Source organism: Pelodiscus sinensis, chromosome 28 (genome assembly GCF_052426305.1).
Source record: "Pelodiscus sinensis isolate ZL-2025 chromosome 28, ASM5242630v1, whole genome shotgun sequence".
NCBI lineage: Eukaryota > Metazoa > Chordata > Testudines > Trionychidae > Pelodiscus > Pelodiscus sinensis.
Genome location: NC_143079.1, coordinates 1,919,221 through 1,940,628, shown reverse-complemented (window position 1 = coordinate 1,940,628; position 21,408 = coordinate 1,919,221). Strand labels below are relative to the sequence as shown.

Sequence of the window (21,408 nt, the reverse complement as noted above, 5' to 3'; positions counted from 1 at the left end):
AAGAAAAATCTGAACCACAACTGGAAATGCATGTGCTAGACCTGGGGAGTGGTCACTGGTGAGAGGGTAGATTTGTGGTGGCTTATCCCAGGGAAGGAAGCCGCCCTTCCCTCTTATCTTCTGACTGAGGATGTGACTGTCCGATGCTCTTTACCCTCTCTCCACCCTGTGAACAAGGGCTATTGTAGCTGGGGCTGTAGCCTTCTGGCATATGCTCCAGTCAATAAATCAAAGCACCTAAAGAGTGTTTTGCTGCATGACGTGCACTACATCATCCTTTTTCCAAGAAGTGTTGTAGCTCTGTGAGGCGTTACACTTGGCTGGTCTGATGTGGTGCTCTCTGAGTGGACAGCAGGGTGGGGGAGGCTGGGATTGAACATACTCTAATTGCTTTGGCTTCCAGGTTTAGATATTGTTTGTGGGAAAGCGCATGAGGTGTTGGTCTATTCGTCACAGCAGCAGTGTCAATACAGAACCTGCATGGGCCTCAAAACGAATTCTGGGCGTAGCCCTACTTGTCGGTGAGGAAAATGATTTGTTCAGCAGGGCTATGGATGCTGTTTGCCACCTAAGATTGGCAAAGTAGGTTGTCTTTGTGCAGACTTGGTTTTCTCTGTAGTTCGCTGTGTGATGGTTTGGTTTTGTAACTGTGCCCAGAGGTGTGTCCTGTGCCTTGTGGAAACTGAGACAAAGATGAGAGAGTTTCAAGCTTATACATCTAGACCAGGGTTCTTAACTTCTTTGGCACTGTGGCCCCTTAAGTTTAACCAATAAACCAAAATTACCTCTCCTCCTTTTTAAAATGGCAGTGGACACAAAGAAAATTGATTAATCATTTGTATTGTATTTTGTTTTCTCATACATTGTGTTGAACAAAATTGAACACTGATTGTATTTTTAAATTTATTACCGCCTGAAATATACCAAATTACTCCTCGAGGGGTAATTACACCGCGGTTAAGAACCACCGATCTTTACACAAGCAAGAATGTAAAAATAGCAAAGAGGAGGGATGAGGGAGCATAACAGTCCAGGCTGAACCTTTCTGGTCCAGCAGCATGTATGCTTTGGCATGATTTTAGCGAGCCGGATGTCCACTTCTCATGGGTGTGGCTAAGTTTCCTGAGGGCCTATAAAGTTTGTTTACAGCCACCAGGCCTAGCTCTCAGCATTCTGTGCTGTTATTTAAGTCGAATTTACCCCACCTGTCTTCTCAAAGCCCAGCAAGCAGTGGCCGTATTAGTGACGCAGCTACGCAGTATTGACCTCCAGACATTCTCTGGTTCAGCATTGGTCACACCCATGATAAGTGGGCATCCTGCTAACTAAATTCGTGCTGGACCATGGATGTTGCTGGACTAGGGAGGTTCAGCCTGGAGTGATGCCATGGTAAAAACACAACTTTTTTGTTGATCAGTGAAGACATAGCTCAAGTGTGAAGGGCCTCATAATTCTACAGTGCCACTGTGACGTAGTGGGGGTACCTTGCTGGTTGCTATGCTGGGCTGTGGGTGACCCCCACTGGCTGCTGCCTGTACCACGGCCCAGCAGGACGGGATGAGTCACTAGGCCAGGGTCTCTCAACCTGTCCGACCAGCTACACTCCTGGGAAGAGAAACAAAGGAAGGTGGAATGCCGCCCCTGGCTGGGGGCAGGGCTGGAAGTGAGGGAGTTAGTTTCTGTCTGGGAGCATGGAGGAGACAGCCTAGGGAAAGGGGCTGGGATTTAGGGGCCCAGTCTCCCCCATCTCAAGGGGGCTGAGGCATCCTAGGCTTGCCCTGTAACCAGATGACATCTGTGCTGGGCTGTATCCTGGAGAAGCAATAAACTCCCTCTAGTCTACTGTCTGGCGGAGTCTGTCCATGCCACTACGGGGGTGCAGGAGACGGGGAAACCCCAATGTGCTGCCACAGCCCCCTATACTGAATCTAGAGCAGCCCAGGGGACCGCTGCTGAGATTTAGGAAGCAACCGTGATGACACGAGGCAGTGCTGTCAAAGAAAAATGTTACGAGTCTGTGGCTAGCACAGCCCGACGTTGACTCCCCAGACTGACTAGTATCTGGAACTGGAAAGGTTTTCTAGAGGTACTAATTGCTGTCCCGTTAAAAGGACTGTACCCATGGCGTCCATCAGCTGAACTGCAGGACAGTCAGGCTTGGAATAAAAGGTGGTTTTGGGGTGTGTGTGCCGTATTCGCATGGGGAGCATCGTTGCAGTGCCCCGGGAGACCAGCCCAGCGCTTTCAATACTTGCTTATTTTAATGCACTTCCCTGTCAGAGAGACTCTGACCCAGCCGCCTCAGTATTCCCCACTTTTAGGCCAGGCCAACATTAGGGGGCAACATCGAACTAAGGAACACAAATGAGACGTGTAGCTGGAGTCCACACCTTGGTTTGACTTACCGCATCATCTCCGCTGCGGGGGCTTGGTGGGAGAAACGTTTCTGTCGACTCCCCTGACTCTTCTTGCTCCGGTGAAGTATCAGAGGTGACAGGAGTGTGAGCAGCAGTCGATTTAGCAGGTCTAGTAAAGAGCCACTAAAAATTGAGCCCTGCGAGATTAATCCCTGCTGCCGTTAAGGGTAGGCAAGGCCCTAGCTGCCCTGTGGAAATTCCAGCCTACTTAAGCCTGTGGAGGGAGTGTGCTCAGGTTGTGGTGATAACGCGAAGTGTGAGTTACAAAGCAGTAAACACGATCTGGAGTAGAATGTGGAATTCTTCTTCCAAACTGGGCTGCTGCTTTCAAATAAATGCCGCGTTTTGGAGCCCCCGGTGTGAGCTCCGGGCGGACTGGAGATGTTTCCTTGTGGGTGATTCTCCGTGATCACACTAAAGACTAATGATAGAAATGTAGCCGTGTTAGTCTGGGGTAGCTGAAGCAAATTGCAGGACAATGTAGCACTTTAAAGACAGGAGGGGTCCTGTTCTGCAATGTGATTTGTCCTTTTCATATGTGTTAATTTTTTTAATTGTATCCTTTGGTATATATGGTTGTGACAATTTTCTTCCACTATTTGATCTGAGGAAGTGGGTCTGGCTCACGAAAGCTCATCATCTAATAAACCATCTTGTTAGTCTTTAAAGTGCTACATAGTCCTGCATTTTGCTTCAACTAAAGACTAAGACAGTCGTTTTGGAGATGAATTGTTACAGGAAATAGAAATCTCTCTCTCCCCCCTTTAGTTTAGATTTCAAAGCTAGCTCTCTTCTGATGAGCTCATTGGTTCCAACATTCGTCAGGTGCCAGTTAAATCGGTTGCACTAAAACCCTTTGTAGCTCCCCTGGCCATCTTTCCAAGGGGAGTGGCTCTTGGCTTAAGCGCAGACCCCGAGGATTTTTGGCTCATGATAAACCGACATGTGCTGTCTTATTGTACAGAGTAAATGTATTTGAAGTATTTTCTTCCATGACAAGTGTGAGGTAGGGTACTGCTACTGTCCGAATTCTACAGCTAGAGGTGAAGTGACTTGCCCTGGGTTGCTCAAGGAGTCTGTGGCGGAACAGGGAATTGAACCTAGGTGTCCAAATCCCAAATGCGTTCCTTAATCATGAGACCATCCTTCCCAAGAGAAGTTGTCTTGTTCCTTGGGCACTGTCTGTCTGTTTTATTTCCTTGGTGATGCGAATGGGGCAGCATTTGCTTTTTCTTTTCTAGGTTTCCAGCAGATCTCTCATTTGTCGTCTTATGAAATTATTCAGCCACAGAGGTTAACAAGAGAGCGGCGAGCGGCCGACAATTCCTCCTCCGGACAGGTACTTGGGCGTGTTTTAAATTGCTCTCTGTGTCTGACTCAGCTCCATCTAGAGCTGGCCCTCAATTCAGTTAGTCACCCCCGACCAGTGGAGCTGAAAAGGACTGTGTGTGTCCAGTGCAGGACCACGGCTGTGCACTTCAAGGCACATGAGGCCTAAACCGACTGTCAGCTTGTCGGGATTAACAGGGTTTGTGTGACCAGGGCATGATGCTGCATCGCAGACGCCTTGCAGTGACTGCAGTGGTAAGCGATAATTACACGAGCTGTCCCTTTAAAGACACTGATCCCAACCTACCGGGATAATACCCGGCAGTGGAGAGAATGGGCCATAAAGAACCAGAATGTACACGCTGAAGGATGCAGTCACAAAAACTGCCCTGTCTGTCCCAGCGCAGGCGATGACAAGAAAAGCGCCAGGCTTTGTTCCAGGGGACTGAGAACCAGGCTACCGTATTTTCTGGCGTATAAGGCGACTGGGTGTATAAGACGACCCCCTAATTTTTTAGTTAAAAGATAGGTTTTCGTCTTATACCCCAGCGCCCCTCCGCCTCCCCGGCTTTGCTCCCAGTGTCCCTGGTCTGCTGGAGACGGTCCCCAGCAGACCAGAGGCACCGGGAGCAAATCCGCAGCAGCGGCGGGGTCCCGTGTCTCTGAGGCTTTGCCAGAGCAAAGCCTCAGAAGCGCGGCACCCCGCCGCCTCTTCGGCTTTGCTCCCGGTACCTCTGGATACCCCGCCGCTGGCTTCCCCCGAGGCTTTGCAAAGCTGCGGAGGGGCTCCGGCGGCGGGGCAGCCCTGGCGCGCCTGGGATGCCCCGCCACCGGCTTCCCCCGAGGCTTTGCAAAGCCGGGGAGGGGCTTGGGCGGCGGGGCAGCCCAGGCGCGCCTGTATACCCGGCGTATAATACAACCCCCGATTTTTGGGGGATGTTTTTTAACATCAAAAGTCGTCTTATACGCCGGAAAATACGGTACTCATGGAATAATAAAATGCAGAAAGCTAATTGGGAAGTAACTTCCCATGTGGAAGTTGGAGAGGATTCTGGGATCTGTGGCAGGCGACATGTGACATAATAGGCCCACCCATGTTTTGTTTATGCCTGTAGGCTGAAATCAGCCAAACGATTAAGAATGAGAGTTGGTTAGCTCAGTCTCTTGGGTGGGATGGGGTAGAAATGGCCACGCTAGGCAGTAATTTGCTTCACAGGTGGCTGGGAACTGCAAATGCACTTGAACTGAGAATGAACCCACAGAGTGACGACCTGGAATAAGCCTGCATGGCTGATTTCTGGCAGCTGAATCTCAGGCTGTCCGTACGGGGGTGACATTAGCGGCACATCGAGAGTAACTGGATATGAGTTTTGGATGGTGGCTGAGAGCGCGGTCTTGTTACTACAATGAATATGTGTTCTCTCTTCTCTTCAGGACAGGGTGTCATATGTCATTCATGTAGAGGGAAGGAAACACACAGTTCACCTAGAAAAAAACAAGTAAGTGACTTGTCTTTCCTTCTGCTAACTGTGCCCTGGGATTACTCATTTCCTATCAACTGCATTAGATTAGACATGCTGTTTCCAGCGCTGGTGTGGCATGCTGTTTCCAGGTAATATGCTGTTTCCAGCCCCAGAGCTGGTGTGTTGTGTGTTTGCACACTGGCTCTGTTAAACCTGCAGGAGAAAACAGCTGAAAGTGGATTAAATCTTTCTCCCTCCCATCCCCCACAGTAAGGTACCAACTGAACATTTTTCTGAGCTGAGGGCAGGGATTAAAAGGCCACCATCTCACTTCAGACAGACGCACACAAAACTCCTACCTTTCCTTGCTGCCTGCGTGTGACGTCTGCAGATTTATTTTCAAATTCTCTCCCTTGTTGCTGGGGCAGATATCCCCACAAATGAGGAAACTGACTGTACACACTTTCAGAGTTAAACCCTCGGAACGTGGCGAGATTTCAGTCCTTACCCTGCTTTTTAAGGGTTCTTTGTAACAACAATAGGTTAAAACCAGGCAGAGCTGTTTTTTGAAGGTGGTGTTCCCATAACACAGGGCTGGGCAACATACAGTCCACAGGCCGGATTCGACCTGCCAACCCACTGGATCTGGCTCATAGGGGTGACGGGAGCCTCAGTCAGGCTCCCTGCCTGCCCCATCTCTGCCTGCGGCTCAAAAAAGACGGCTGTGGGGCCCGGTTTGTCAGCCCGGGAGAAGGTGTGAGAGGGTTCTTGTGCTGCCCTCACCCCAGCACAATCTTGCAGCTCCCATTGGCTGGTTTCCCATTGGCATTAAATATCCCATTTCACTACCCTGAGTTTTTCCATAGTACAGTTACATAGAGGAGTAGGTTCTAGTAACTGCATAATTCCTCGGTGGTTCATGGTGGCATGTGGTTTTCTTATCCATTTTCTTATTTTGGTACTGATTTTTCAGTACTGCCACTGTTGAATGGGCTGTTTCTTGTGGCATCAACATTGTTGTAGCTTTTTCTTTTCCCCCCCTTTTCAGAGAACTTTTACCCAAAGATTTCACGGTATACACCTACAGCGAGGATGGAACGTTGCAGTCTGAGCATCCGGACGTGCAGGTGGGTTTTCTTCCTTTTGTATGCTGGAGCAGTGAGCTCGGAACGCCCTCCATCCGCCTGTTTAAAGAGTAATATGTGAAGGAACCGACGGGAGCATGATCTAAAGGGCAAGGTTCTAATCTGCAGGGCCCACCTCATTTCACTCCATGTGGGGGAGACGCCTTGAGATTTAAGATCGGAGTGTGGCCCGTGGTGTACAATGCTAGGGTCACCCTGTCCTGCGATGGGTGGGACGGCAGATGGGGGCGCGCGTGTTTGTACTTAGGGTTTTTTTTTAAATTTTCATTTCTTTTAATTGAAAAGGGAAATACTTGTCTTGATCAGTCATTGATCATGTGCTTATCCCGTTGTGTCAGCCAAGAGCAGTGTAACGGTTCTGTTGTCTGGATGCCAGCGCTCCTGAAGAGCCTGGGTTCTGGGCCTGCCATGTGGAATACAGTCAGAATGACTTAGCGGGCACAACAATTCTCGCCATATGGGCCGACTGCTTCCACTCCCGTTGTTTCACCAGATGCGATTGGATATTACATTTTCCAAGGCTGATTAACTGGTTTCATGGAACAAACACAGATGGAGCCTCGTGTCCTAGCAAGTACATGGACGTTTTCCTTTCTCCGCTCCCCCCCCCCGCTCTGTTGTGTGTGTTCTGCGTGGTGTGATGCACAATATCTCTTGCAGCAGGGGAGCTGACCATTGGGCTGGGCCCCTGGGCCAGGTGAGGGGAGCGCCATGCTCCTGGAAGGGGAGGGGCCTCTGGCAGAAGAGGTGGGGCCAAGGGCAGCCGGTCCTGATTTCTGCTCAGAGCACAGCGCGATGCCCCCTACCCCACAGCCCTCGGAGCTGCCCGGAGCATGCCGCATGGCGCTTCCGCAGCGATTTTCAGGGCCCAGGACTCCAGCCATCTCTGCTGCTGCAGCAGGCGGGAGCCCTAGGCCCCTTAAAAGCTCCAGGCCCCAGAGCAATTGGCCCCTTCCCCCCCCGCCGGCCCTCTTCCCCCCTTGCGCCTGTCATCGGGCCTGATTTCTTGCCTGAATGCAGAGCAGGAGAATGTTTTGGTTTCTTCCCGACTTGCCTTTCTGTTTAAAGGCAGGCCCCAGACTCCGAGGAGGAGCAGTGTCTGCTTGGTCGGGACGCTTTAGTCCAGGCAGCGGCCGTGATGCGCGCTGGGCCCTGGGGGATCATTACACGCTTTAAGAACTTTGTAAGGCACAAGGCCAAAGAACAAATGATTCCAGCCACCTGACAACTGCAGCACACGCCTGCGAGGGAGCTGTGCGGCTCCGGCTGCAGAGCAGTGAACGTTCTGTGCGGGGCAGAACGCAAGGGCTCTGCCTTGTGCTCACCCGCATTCGGGTGGGGCGTATGCCCACTGGGGTTTTTGTGGTGGCGGGGGGCGGTGTAACTATTGTTGTGTGTTTGGCAGGTTGCGAAACCTCCTGGTTTGCTCCCAGGGGATGGAGTTGTGGCATCTGGGCGAGTGGTTCTGTGTCTTGTACGGGGATCTAAAAGCTAATGGCTTGTGTCTGGCAGGGTTCTGTGTTCCTGACAAGGCCTCTGCGGGCCTGGGGAGGGGCTTGCTTAGGCAGCACAGCCTGTCTGGCCATGGCAGCAACAGCAGATGTTAGCGCTCTCTGGCTAGAATGAGGGAACATGCGAGCCAAAGGGCGTAGCATCCAAACTTCATTCCTGGAAGGCTGCATGGCTTCCTGGCAGGGCTTCAGTTCAGCTGGCGCTGAGCAGAGTGGAGCTCCGGTAAATTCTGACAGATCTGCGGGAGTCTTGGTGCCATGGGGCTCCGGGAAATACTCTGGGAGAATTTAAACCCTGCTCGTTGAATCTCACCAGTTGGGCTGAGCTTAAAATATAAATTGGGGCTGGGATGGGCAGGTGAGAACAACCAACGTGGAGGTCGGACAGCTCAGCCTCAAGCCAGAGACTGGTCACAGATGCTGCTGCTGAGACCTGCCGCTCCGGGAATGGACACGTGTCAAATCGCAAAGGCTCCAGCAGCACAGCCTGGAGGGTTTCGGCGTAGACCAGTGGTTTTCAACCTCTAGTCATTTGCAGATCCCCAAGATATTTCATGGGGAGGGGCGGAGCCTTTGCAAAACTGAGGCATCTGCTGCTGACCCAAGGGGTCCATGGGCTAAAAGCTGAAAACTACTGGTGTAGACACGACCTACGCTGGTTGGTGGGAATCTCCCGTCCATGTAGCTAATCCACGTCCCGGAGATGTGGGATCTGGCTGGACAGTCTCTCGTCAGCCTGGTGCTATGTGCGCACAGCTTAGTGTGGCTTCCCAGTGTGTGATGGGGCCCTGTTTGCCAAGCCAGGCTGCCCCGCTGGCCCCGTTTGTGGCTGGTACTCTCCATGCCCCATCGCGGGACTCCCTGTTAGACCCGGTAACTGCAGCAAGGTGGACTCCAGTTCCCTGGTGGTGCCACGAAACCAAACAGCCCATAGTGGGAAGTTGCCGGATCCCTTCGCCTCTTGGCCGGCGCAGGCAGTAACAGTTGGGGAATTGACCCTTAGTGCAGAATTGAAGGGGGCTTAGTCTGTAGCAGGCCAAACAGTCTGGCCCCTGAGCCTCTGGGCTGATCCCGAAAGCAAAGAGCAGCCACGCCTAGTGGCTCATGGCGTGTGGCAGGGGAACCTGGCCCCTCCTGCTCCCCGGAGTTCCAAGCCAGGGGCTACAGACTGAGCCCCATTCAGCCCTGCTCAAGGCGCCTGTTCCCCAACTACGACTGCCTGCCACGGCCTGGCCTATGAAGCCAGGGTGTCCCCTGCTAAGGGTCTGGGAATCAACTTCTGCTGCATCGCCCAGGCCACATCCTGCCACAAATTGCATCCCAGGTGTCTCCTCGGCTGGTGGGGCCTGGGGTCCCCGTCAGTCTCTGGAGCCGGTGAGTGGTCGGCAGCGTAGTGTGGGTCCATGGGCCCTGCCACTAGGAGGGACACTGGTACCACGGGGGAGCCCGCAGTACACGGCCTTCCTCCTCCATAGCCCGCCCCACTCAGCAGGGCGGCCGCCTGCTCTCTGGCTCTTCCACCTGGAGCGTGGCAGCTGGGGAAAGGGGGCGTGGCCTCCTGGGACCAAGGGATTTGTCTCTCCCTGGTGGCCCAGTGCGGGGTTGGTCCACACATCATGCTACTTCTCTTTGAGGTGTGGATTTTTCACACCCCCGAGTGATGTGGTTGGGCCAACCAAATTGTCTAGCGTGATCCAGGCTGCAGGCAGTCGGTGTGGGATTTAGGCGTGGTCTGCACTAGAAAATTAGGTTGCCATAACTATGGTGTTCAGGGTGTGCAAAATCCACCCACCCAACCGGGTCTTTAAGGTGACCTAAGTCCCTGTGCAGACAGCGCTAGATCGATGGCAGAATTCTTCCCTCTTGCTGCCTCTAGGGGAGGTGGATTACCCACTAGGGGTGTAACCGTAGAACTGCTTAAATGGCTAACGGAGCAGCATGAGTTTATCGGTTACTGTAACGGCTGCATGCTGGCTCCCAGCCCCACTCCTGGGAGTCGGATCCTGGGTGCCAGCCCCGCTCCCAGGGAGCCGGCTGTGCTGAGGGCTCTGTAGTATAAGCTTTGTTCTGCAGAGCCCGCAGCCTGGAACCACTAAGATTTTCAGCAGTCACAATTACCTAATTAACCACTTTTTGACATCCCCATTACCTACACCAGGGCTTAAATTCTCAGAGTAGTGCCCTCCCCATGCCATGGAATCTCCAGAAGGGTTGAAAATATTTCCTAGAGCTCGGCTCCAGATGGCTCCTGTTGAATTCAAACCCTGACAAGAGAATTTACTTCCTGAATTCCTCTGTTTTGCATCATTTTGTATTTTCCCATCTACAAAACCATTTTGCCTGGGAAGTGCTGCAGTCCTGCCTTTCACCCACCAGAGGTCGATGTGGCACCAGAACGGGCCAGCTGTTCGGCTGCTGTGGCGGCCTCTGGTGGGCAGAGGCAGAACTGCAGCACTCCTTAGGTGCACGTGTGTTTTCCCACTTAACATACAAACTTTGTGCTCAGTGCTGCAGATTTCCCCTGTACAGTTCGTCTCAGCCCTGGGGCCAGCTCAGAGCAGAGTGGGGCTCACAGGGCTGCTGGCAGGGTCACAGACGGGGTGCAGAATGGGGGAAAGGGAACAGACTAAAGGTCAGGCTTTCACGCCGGAACCGATGGGGTTACAGCATTTAGCCTGGAGATGGGGGCTGCAGAGACCCATGGGGATGGGGGCATGGGAGGCAGATATTGGGGCAGAGGAAGAAACAGCCTTCCCAAACTGCCAGGCGTGGCCCCGCCCACACTCCGGCCCCTGCTTCAGCCCTAAGGCGTGGGCTGGGTGCCTGCACAAGCCTGGCCACACAGAGTCCACCCCACTGCAGGAGCTGTGGCCCCTCCCTGCTCTGGTCCTGGCCCCATAGGAGTCCGCCGGACGGTTGCCACTAATGGTCTTGCTCATGAGATGCTGGGATGGAGCGGTGGGAATAACAGACATTTCTTACTCTTAAGAAATATGAGTCGGGGGAGGCTCAGGGCCGGGGGCTGGGAATATGAGGGGGGCGCAGAAAGCAGGGTTGGAGTGTATGAGGGGGCTGGGAGGGCAGAGGCGAGTCTGAGGTTTTGCTGGTAACATTTTATTTGCAATTTCCATGTTCATTATTTGCATAATGAATATGCAGCTATGCAAATAAAATGTTACCGGTCTGTCAAAAGTTTGTGAATGGGTTTGCCAGTCCGCGGTATAGAAAAGGTTGGGAACCCCCGTCCTAGAGCATCTGGCGTTTGGTTACTAATGCCATGTTTACCTGCATGGTGGCTAAGCACATGCCTGGCCCTCTCCCGCACACACATCTTCAGGCGAGGGATGGAGATCTCATCCTACCCTTGATGCAGTGAGGTGAACGGTAGCAGCAGCAGCTGGAGTCCATTGCACTGTGTGTGTCTAGGAATAAAACATAATAAATTCCTTCATTTTCCTCTTAGGATCACTGCCATTATCAGGGATACGTGGAGGGGATGCAGGATTCCCTGGTCGCTGTCAGCACTTGCGTTGGACTCAGGTAACCGAACTCGTCTTGTGGATGTCATTCTCACAGCTGCTCATGGTTGTCATCCAGTTCTCCAAAACAGAGTCCCATTGTCCTGCTGACTGACTTCGTTCTGAGCCAAATTGTGTTTCCTCTGCTGGTGTGGGGTGGCCTGCGAGAGTTGGGTTAACACCAGCCTGGCTTTGCAGTCGTTTGTTGATACCAAACGAATAAATATTTTGATTAAAACAAAATGATTTGATCACTAGCACTTGTCCTCAAAAATTTCAATCCAGAATTCTTCCCCACCCACCTGAACAACCGACTTCACTGTTCCGCCATCAGCGACTCCAATAGACATTGTTGCATCTGTCCTTAGTATTTATACAATCTCGTATAGAAGGTTAATTTAAATGATCTTTTTTTGTTTTGGATGCAATTATTCTTGTGTTTGGGAGTTTTTAAATGAAATCTTGGTCAGGAGTTTTACTGAGCTGTGGCACTTAAAGTGTTTTATGATCAGCTTTAATTTGAAAAAATCTTTGACCTGAGGTAATTTCAGCACCTTTAAGATTGTCTTGATTTGTCTATTATTCGTGCTCCGGTTGCTGCTCTTTGCTGTTGCAGAAACGTAAATGGCAACATTAACCAAATGGAAATATTTTTCCTTGCAGAATGGACAATTAAGGTCCCGATTCTGCAAACTGTTATGAATGTGCTTAATGTAGCTGACGTGGGTTGTTCTGTTGACGTCACGAGCTGCTTGCACACCAGTGTCTGCAGGATCGTGGCCTCGCTTTGCTCTTTTCTTTCTTTCTGTCTGTCTGTCTGATATTTGTTGTCCCGCCCCCTGGAGAAGAGCAGCCTCTGGACTTTGTGCTGCAAGGCTTGGCGCTCATGTGTTTCATGTGGTTGTTAGGGGACTGCTGCAAGTGGAAAATGTTGTGTATGGAATTGAGCCGATGGATTCCTCCTCTGGCCTCAAACACATCCTCTATCGAATGGAGGATGTGAAGAAGCAACCCATGATGTGCGGCGTCAACAGCACCGACCCTGAAAGAGAGCGCACCGAGGACGCGCACCCTCCCAGCATGACTCAGTTGCTGCGAGTGAGTACTCTGCAGTCTTCTGCGGTGCAGTGTGGTACCACCGCTCTGACGTGGAAAAGGTGGGTGGGGTTTCCCAGGCCTGCCACAGGGAAGGAGCGCAACGTGGGCACTTTCCTCCCCGCGGTGGAGGTCTGCCGTGTGAACCTGGCAGCAGTGGCTGTGTTGGCATGAAAGCAGCCGCATGGTTGCCGTGTGGGGCGAGCTGAGGAACATGGACAGAGCCGTGTGCCGCTGCGGTCAGGGGCGAGCTTCGGGCAGAGTTCTGTGTCCGATGCCAGCGCGGCACGTACCCTGCTGAAACTGGGGCTGTTACACCCAGACCCATTGATGGGGGTGGGAGGGCAACTGCCCTGGGGCCCAGTGATTCCAAAGGACCCAGGGCTCCCCCAGCTGCTGCTGCTGCAGCGGCACCTGGGGCCCTAGGCCCGTTAACTTGCCGCTGGAGTGTCAGCTCCGAGGGCTGGCGGGTGGGTGCACCGTGGCCTGGGGAGTACTGAGGATGGGCCGCCCCAGCCCCGCCCCTTCAGCCTGAGGCCCCGCCCCTTCCAGGAGCATGGAGCCACGCCCCCACCTTGCCCAGGGGCCCAGCAAGGCTGCTAGCTCCCCTGGTTACCCCATTTCCAAGTAGCTGTGTTAGTGCGGGGTTTCTTTCTTTCATTTACAGTTTAAATTTCACCTAGAAAGATGGGAGCTGTAAAACATATAGAGTGTGACAACCAGTTGTGCTTGTGTTCTGTACAGCATTTGTTAGCAGCTCCTAACAGGTGGTATTTATCACAGCTGTTACCAGCTGTTTCCTGCTTCGTCTACAAAGAGGTATACATTGCCTTTCTAATGGAAGTGAATGAGAATAAACAATCCCTTTCAAAATGTATTGGTTATGTGGCCAGTCTTTAGTCAAAAACACATGCGGAGGAATTATTACTTTGCACGAGGTGGTTTTTTTAAAAATTTGGGTGTTTTTCTTATTCCATTAGTAAAGCGTTTGTTTTACTGAGTGTGAAATGTGAGTGTGGACTAGGATGAGCTCACCTTCTTTGTAGAGATGAACTTGGTAAACTTTAGTTGGCTGCAAACGTTTATTTTTGCTGTTTGCAGCGGAAAAGAGCTATACTTCCCCAGACGAGATATGTCGAGCTGTTCATAGTTGTGGACAAAGAACAGGTAGGATTATATATTGGTTTTTCCTTAGTTCCTTGCTTATGGTGGAGGGAGATGTAACTTAAACCCCCCCCCCCCCCCAATAATTATGAAAAATTGTAAGGCAGAATAATATTGTACCTTTTGGTACTTAAAACATTCCTTCAACCCTCATTATCACAAATGGATTTATTAAAGGACAATACCAGGCGTGAAGTGGACAGTTTAAATAGATACACTGTTACTCGTTGCAAAATAAGATATTCAGTAAAACCTCAGAGGGTCGGAGTTTTACATTCAAGGATTCTAATGGTCGAAGGAGAATATTTCTCTTCATATTCTGCCTCTCGTGAACAGATGATGCTCTGGCTGCTTCCTCGTCTCTTCTAGTGCTTTTGTTCTGACAACATTCCCGGGTGTATCTTCCACGCAGGAGGCTGGGAGCCTGAGAACAATGCTTGAAAGTTGTTCCTCCTCCCCTGTCTTGTGATCATACTGATCCCAGCTCACTGCCATTGACACCCCTCTTTGCATTGCAGTACGAGGTGATGAGCAGTAGTGTAACTGCGGTGAGAGAAGAGATGGTGCATCTAGCAAATTACCTGGACAGTGTAAGTTAAAGCTAGTCTGTGTCTCCGTGGGCGATAATATTCAGTGCTGTAACCGTGCAACTTCCATGTTTAATTCTCTAAACCGACCCCCTGGGTCTGTTATCCTGTCTGGATGCTGCTAAGCAGGGCTAGGCCCTGTCAGGAAATGGATGCTCAAAGGAAAGCCAGTGTCCGGTTGGGAGGGATACTAATGATTCAAGAGCTCATAAGTCCAGTCCTCTGCACTCATGGCAGGACCGAGCACCAGCTAGACCAGGGATCAGCAAGATGCGGCCTGCTAAGTCTTTGGATCCAGTGTGCAGCCTGTCCCAGGCAGGCTCCTTGCCCACCGCAGCCCCAGACTGCTCAAAGTGGCCAGCAGTTCCCTCCACGTGCCTCTCTACACTGTGCACTGCAGTGGGAGGGCTTCACGTGCTGCCCCTGCCCGCCATACAATCCTAGAAGCTCCCATTGGACGGAGCTGGGCTGAGGGTCCTGCTGTCTCTCTTGTCCTGAGAAACTACAAATCTGTTAGGCTCTGTTTTGATTTGACTTTGGTTTGCTGGGGACACCATTCATTTGTGTGCAGGATCCTTTCTGTTTGTCTCTTTGGGTTTTCTGCAGCACCCTCTCGCTGTGCATGCAGACACTCGTCCTGTAGCCCACTAACATGCAATAGCAGGGTCTGTCTGATTGAGGAAACTGACATTCTTATTGCATAGGGAAATTGAACAGTTAGATGTTGGCAGTGTGATTATGTGCATCTATAAAAGGGTGTATTCTCCCCTTGTCTTTGCTGTTCCAGATGTACATTATGCTGAATATTCGCATCGTGCTGGTCGGCTTGGAGATCTGGAAGTACCAAAACTTGATTAGCACCGAGGGAAGTGCCGGCGACGTGCTGGGGAACTTTGTACAGTGGCGGGAGAAGAATCTTGTCACGCGCCGACGACACGACAGTGCCCAGTTTATTCTGTAAGTGCTGGGAACCTGCCCCCTCCAGAACTAATCTTAGGAAAGGGCTTTGCCAGGGGAGCTTGCTTACGAGTCATAACTTACGAAAGCAACATTCACTGGAGACTCCATGGCAGTGACTTTGCTGTGGTCACTCAGGAACAACCTACTGCACACGCCCTTTACAGAGGCAGCATGACTGTTCAGCATCAACGTGTTGCACCTCTCAGAAGCTTTCCCTGGTGCCCACCAGCAGGCAGATCTCTGGTTCCTGGCAGGCGGGGAGGTTCCTAAAATTAGAACAATGTTTGGGTTGTTCCCAACACACTGCTGCTTGATATCTCTTCTGAAAAGCTGACAGCTGGGGGTGGCTTCCCAGATAAGCCTTTGCCACGTCGTTCATTGCAGACTTGTAGATCTAGGCCTTTTCCCTAGAAGGCCACACGGCTCTGGAGTGTTGCACATGGAGCACAACCTGTTTCTGTAATCAGTATCCCAAAGCTAGTCACGTGATTTGAGTCTTTCTGTGTAGAATTAACTTGTGTTTCTCCAGGTCATTAGCATGTTTGTATCATTGTACTGTCGTTTGAACCTCTCTAGTCTGGCACCGTTGGGGCCTGACCGGTGCCGAACCAGGGAATTTGCTGGACCACAGGAAGTCGATATAGTCTAGCAGCATTCCCAATGCTGCCGCTGCTTGCTGGGCTCTTAGAAAACATTGAGGAGTAAATTGGAGCGAAATAGCAGCACAGAACACTGAGAGCCAGGACCGATTCCTATGAACAGACTTTATGGGACCGCGGGAAACTTGGGCACACCCATGATAAGCCGGACACCCAGCTCACTAAAATCATGCTGGACCACGGATGTTTCCCGACCAGAGAGTGCCAGATAGAGAAGTTCAACCTGATCCCATCTCCATGTTTTGTTAGTGCTACCAGACTATTTGTTGTTTTTTAAGTGCATCCTGGATTAGCACCACTTTCTTAAGCTGGAGTTTGTTTAATATTTGGAAGCTCCCCATGAGATGTTCTTGTTATTAAAATGCTCTGTAGCATACTGTAGCGAGATCAGACGATGGGGGCTTGGTAACTTACAATGTGTCGGAAGGCACCTTGGCAGATAGCTCCTTCCAGCAAATTTATTTCACATAAAAAAAAGGCTTGATACGATTGGTAAAGTTGGATGTGAAGACTTCCCTGTACTTCTAGCCTGTTATGCAAAGTAAAACCCTGTACATGCTCTAGTGTTACACCCAGACTTTCTGTAAGAACATTAGAGAAACAAAATGTAAAGGGGAAGCAGAGGAAAGAGAAGTTAATCGAGACTAAGGAAGCAGGCACTGCCATACACATTGCCAGACAAAAGCAGGGTTGGTATGTTATGGTTTTGGGTTGGGGCGGAGTGGGGATTGACTGGCTAAACTTGTGGAAAACAAGCTGCTGTGAAGAAGCATGGGATTGCTGCCAGCCACACCCGCTTAGCATGGTTCTTCCCGTGAGACAACACTTGCCAAGCAGAAGCCATAGCCGGGACCCAGAGGGATGCACTGAGCTGCTGCCCAGCTGGTCACTGTGTTACAGGCTATCGCACCTTCAGCCCAGTGATGTTGATGCGTCTTTAATTTTTTCTTTCTGATGTGCTCTAGGAAGAAGGGGTTTGGTGGAACTGCAGGAATGGCCTATGTTGGCACAGTGTGCTCCAAAAGCCATGCAGGAGGGATTAATGTGGTAGGATATCTTTAATACCCCTTTGCATAAACCTGTAATGTGAACTCTGCATCTTCAGTGCCGAAGCGGGAGAGCGTTAAGGATCTGACACCCTACCGTAGCAAGAGAATTCGGCTGCGTTCTGCCTCCTTTAATTCTCCCTGTGTGGTCGTACTGCAGCTCAGGTCCTGGAGTAGTTCAAAGACCCTAGCAGTGGTCAGTGCCATTCCTGTGCCGGCAGCCTGGCGTATCAAGGCCTGGCTCTTTCCTTGGGGGCAGAGCTCCCATCTCTGGCTGACGTCAGCGGGAGCGAGGGGAAGTTGTGACCACGGGATTACAGAGGGACCCTCCCTGCGAGCTCTGCTGTAAAAAGGGAAAGTTCAGAAAGTGTTCTGGTGACTTGCACTAACAAAGTGGGTGGGGCTAAGGTCCAGGACAGAGACAGACTGAAGCAGCCCAAACCAAAGGGCCTTCAGACATAAATCTTAGGGTCCTATCTGGGAAACAAAACAGTATGAGACTGGAAATCAATTAACCAACATTGGTGTGTCAGAAACTAGACCTAATTGGTGAGGGCCTTAAAACACACCGAGAGAGGGGGGCTCGTAGGGAAAGCTGGCTAGCACTTGCCGGCTGCCGGAAGGAGTGAGCTTTGCCAGCATGGCTGCCTACTCCACGGTGTGCAAGGGCCCCACGCCTTTTTCCTAAACCCGAAAAATGTCCTGACCAGTCTGGGCCAGAACCAGGGGGGCTGACAGGATTGCCAGGACCGTGGGCAACATGGGGGGGGCGGGTCCGTGCTCCAGGAAGGGGGCGGCGCTAAGGGGCCGTTCCCCATCGCTGCTTAGCCCGTGCCTCCCCTCCCTGCTGGCCCTCTGAGCTGCCCGGGGCGGTGCTCCCACAGCCGTGTAAAGGGACTAGGGCGGCAGCTGGGAACCACAGGCCCCTTTGTCCCCCCCTCCCGTCGGCAGGCCTGGTCTGAACGAAGTATCCCGATAACTTGGCCACCTTCATCTGCTCCTGAGATGTGAGTTTGTCGCTGACCCCTCCCCCGTGTGCTCTCTTCCTTCCTCGCCTGTCTGTCTCTTCTGTCTTCTCTTCGGTGAGTCTGGCGGCGCTGCCCAGACTGCGTTTGTCAGCACGCTTGTAAGCCTGTGACCAGGAGGAGGCAGCCAAAGGCAGTGCCCTATACAGCCCAGGGCCGGTCCGCCTTTGCCAGGTCTCTGGGTGGCTGATGAAACTGCGCTGGGCTGGTGTTTTCCCAGCAGGGAAGTTGCAAATGTCAGACAACACCAAAGCCAGAAACTGCATTTTCTATCTCTGCCGTTCTCTCTCCCTTCGTTGTGTGTGTGTGTGTGTTCTCTCTCCCTTCGTTGTGTGTGTGTGTGTGTGTGTCCTCTCTCCCTTTGGTGTGTGTGTGTGTGTGTGTGTCCCCTCTCTCCCTTCGTTGTGTGTGTGTGTGTGTTCTCTCTCCCTTCGTTGTGTGTGTGTGTGTGTTCTCTCTCCCTTCGTTGTGTGTGTGTGTGTCCCCCCTCTCTCCCTTCGTTGTGTGTGTGTGTGTCCCCCCTCTCTCCCTTCGTTGTGTGTGTGTGTGTGTGTGTGTGTGTGTGTGTCCCCTCTCTCCCTTCGTTGTGTGTTTGTGTGTGTGTCTGTTCTCTCTCCCTTCGTTGTGTGTTTGTGTGTGTGTCTGTTCTCTCTCCCTTCGTTGTGTGTGTGTCTTGTTTTGCCGTCTGGGGAACGGGATTGGACTTCAGCAACAACCACGACAATGACCGTTCCTGCCCATCTCAAGTAACTTCTCTTTCCCGCCAACAAGGACAGTCGGTTCTTTCACACTCTCTGACAGGCTGTCAAACGAGGGTCTCTAAAAACTTTACCCAGCTTAAGGGAAGAGGAAACAGGAATGGGATTCAAATGGTCACCGTGTTTAATACGTCACATTTCAAGTACTTTCACTGTTTTTCTTTCATTCTGTATCTTTAATAAAAAATGTAAAAGATTTTTAAACAGACATGCCATGGTCCTAAGCAGTGTCTGTGGATCCCACTCTGAACCGTGTTTAACCCTGGTTTTGTGCTGGACAGAGGCTGGGTTATGTTCAGAGCTTTCCTTCTTTGAGCCCCGGTATTCCAGCTAAATTAGTGTGCCGAGTGAGCCTCCGGAAATGCATTCCCAGTTTGGCGCATGATCTGTGGACTCACAACAGGCATTCCCAAATCAGAGAGCAAGGGTTTAGCAAGGCAACTATGCGATTGCTGAAACTGCAATGCAACTTCAGTAGCACTGTTGTGAAAATCAGAGATTCACCAGCATCGTTACTGTGAGACGCTCCAGCAATAGGCAGGGGAGGGGGCTTTTCAGCCACCCCACAAGCAGCGGCAACAGCAGATCTGAGCAAGGAGTCTATTCCCAGAGCTCATTTAGAGTTTGCCACGGAGACACTCCGCTTGCAGCTTGCATGGTCACTGTGGAGGGAGAGGTGTGTGTTCCAAGAAAAGGCAGCTGGCTAGTTCTGCATGGTGGGTGTGATGCCGTGGGCGCAAGCAAAAATGCTGCGTGTTCTGCAGTGTTAGCTGTGCTGCGGCGCAGTCCTGGTGGCCGATGGATTCCACACGTGTTTTTAGTCTCACTCGGGGGGGCAATCATTTTTTGCTGGGGGCCACTTCAGACATTTTTGAAATGACCCCGGGCTGCACCGGAAGAGGCGGGCCCTCAAGCAGAAAGGGCGGGGCCGGGATGCTTCCCCACCCACACACCATGATTGGTCTAGGGGTGGGGGAGCGCGTGAAGACTTTGCCCCACCCCAGAGAGTTTCCCCAGGTGCCCACACCCCTGGAGGTGGGAGGAGACTTTGTGCGCTCTCCTTTCTGCTCCCAGGCCAATCAGAGCTTGGGGGCGGGGAAGCGCGTATTGTCTCCTCCCGCCCTGCCAGGAGCATGTGGTGCTTCTAAGTGCCGCGTGCTCCTGGCAGGGCAGAGGAAACTTCGTGCGCTTCCCTCCACCCCCACGCCCTAATTGGCCTGGGGGCGGGGGAGCTGCAGAGCCTCGGTGGGCTGGATCAACCTGCTTGTCGGGTCGGATCTGGCCCACGGAGTCCCGTTTGCCCAACCCTGCTCTAACTGGAGTCACTCCTGGATTTATAGTTGACACTACATGACACCCTTGAGGGTTTTGTGGTGGGTTCACATGACATCTCTGATGATGTCTGTGGAAAAGCGACAGTAAGTTCGTCAATGTAGTTTAGCTTCTGGAACGCTGGTTAGCAGCTAGACTTAGAGGCGAGACGGTACCATGTGACATGCCAGTAGATACTCCACAGGTCATCAGTAATCTTGGACCAGACCTGGAGAACCACTAACGTAGAGACTCAAGGCTTGATAGCCTTACCAATCTACTCGGCAACTCAGCACTCGTGCAAGTTAGAAAGCATAAACTGCCTGATTGAAGATCACGTTAATGCAGCGACTAAGCCTAGTATTTCTAAAGGGGCTGGGGGAACGTTGGCTTCTTCCTAGTACAGATTCTACAGCAATTCACTCTCTGCCTTTTGGTTTTATGTAGTTTGGACAAATCAGCGTGCAGATGTTCGCATCAATTGTTGCTCATGAGCTGGGTCATAACCTGGGAATGAATCATGATGACGAAAGGGTTTGTCACTGTGGTGCAGCAAACTGCATCATGAACTCTGGAGCATCGTAAGTAACTTTCCTCTATACCAAGTGAAGGGTATGTCCATAGACGATGAACAAAGAAATAGTCTTTGTATTTAGCATTTATAGGACGCTGTTACTATTCAAAGCATTCTTGCAAACAGCTAATTGATTGTAGCGACACGCGTAGGAGGAAGCAAACATTTGGGGCAATCTACATGTGAAGCTAATACAGAATAAACCACAGTGTCCACCTACAATGGACTCAGATCAACTGTACAAAAGCACTTTTAGTGCAGAATAAGAAATGTCCCGAAAAAGAGCAAGTGTGGAATAGCTACTGGATTATCCTTGTGTTTGGGAACAGGAAGATTAGACGACTTAACTCAGGAGTTCCTGGCTCCTGGTCTTGTGTTTAAATGGCATCTCTTCCCTTGTGTTATTTCTCCAATTGTGACTCTGTTGGGGTATGTCTACACTACAAAGTTAATTCGAACGAACGGACGTTAGTTCGAATTAACTTTGATAGGTGCTACACTAGGATTCCACGAGGATTAAGCCTAGTTCGAACTTACTAGTTCGAATTAAGGGGTGTGTAGCCCCTTAATTCGAACTAGTGGGAGGCTAGCCCTCCCCAGGTTTCCCTGGTGGCCACTCTGGCCAACACCAGGGAAACTCTTCTGCCCCCCTCCCGGCCCTGGACCCCTTAAAGGGGCACGGGCTGGCTACGGTGCCCGTGCCAGGTGCAAGCATGCCAGCACCCAGCCAGCAGACCCTGCACCTGGCACGGCACAGAGCCACCCACCCGATGTCCCCCAGCCCTCCCCCTCTTCCCGGGACCAGGCTGGCGGCTCCCGAGAGCTTGCCCGGGACCGCAAGAGGCG

The 21,408-nt window shown here is 51.6% G+C and overlaps 1 protein-coding gene across 1 annotated transcript in view; it reads left to right on the top strand.

Moving 5' to 3' along the window:
* ADAM9 (ADAM metallopeptidase domain 9) overlaps nt 1-21,408 on the top strand; it is a 45,820-nt gene that overhangs the window by 10,256 nt on the left and 14,156 nt on the right. Inside the window, exons 2-11 of the mRNA XM_075910920.2 lie at nt 3,659-3,756; nt 5,181-5,245; nt 6,258-6,336; nt 11,329-11,405; nt 12,292-12,481; nt 13,580-13,645; nt 14,161-14,232; nt 15,017-15,186; nt 16,814-16,895; nt 20,436-20,569. Of these exons, the coding sequence (XP_075767035.2) occupies nt 3,659-3,756; nt 5,181-5,245; nt 6,258-6,336; nt 11,329-11,405; nt 12,292-12,481; nt 13,580-13,645; nt 14,161-14,232; nt 15,017-15,186; nt 16,814-16,895; nt 20,436-20,569 (1,033 nt within the window). The remainder of the gene's footprint in view (nt 1-3,658; nt 3,757-5,180; nt 5,246-6,257; nt 6,337-11,328; nt 11,406-12,291; nt 12,482-13,579; nt 13,646-14,160; nt 14,233-15,016; nt 15,187-16,813; nt 16,896-20,435; nt 20,570-21,408) is intronic.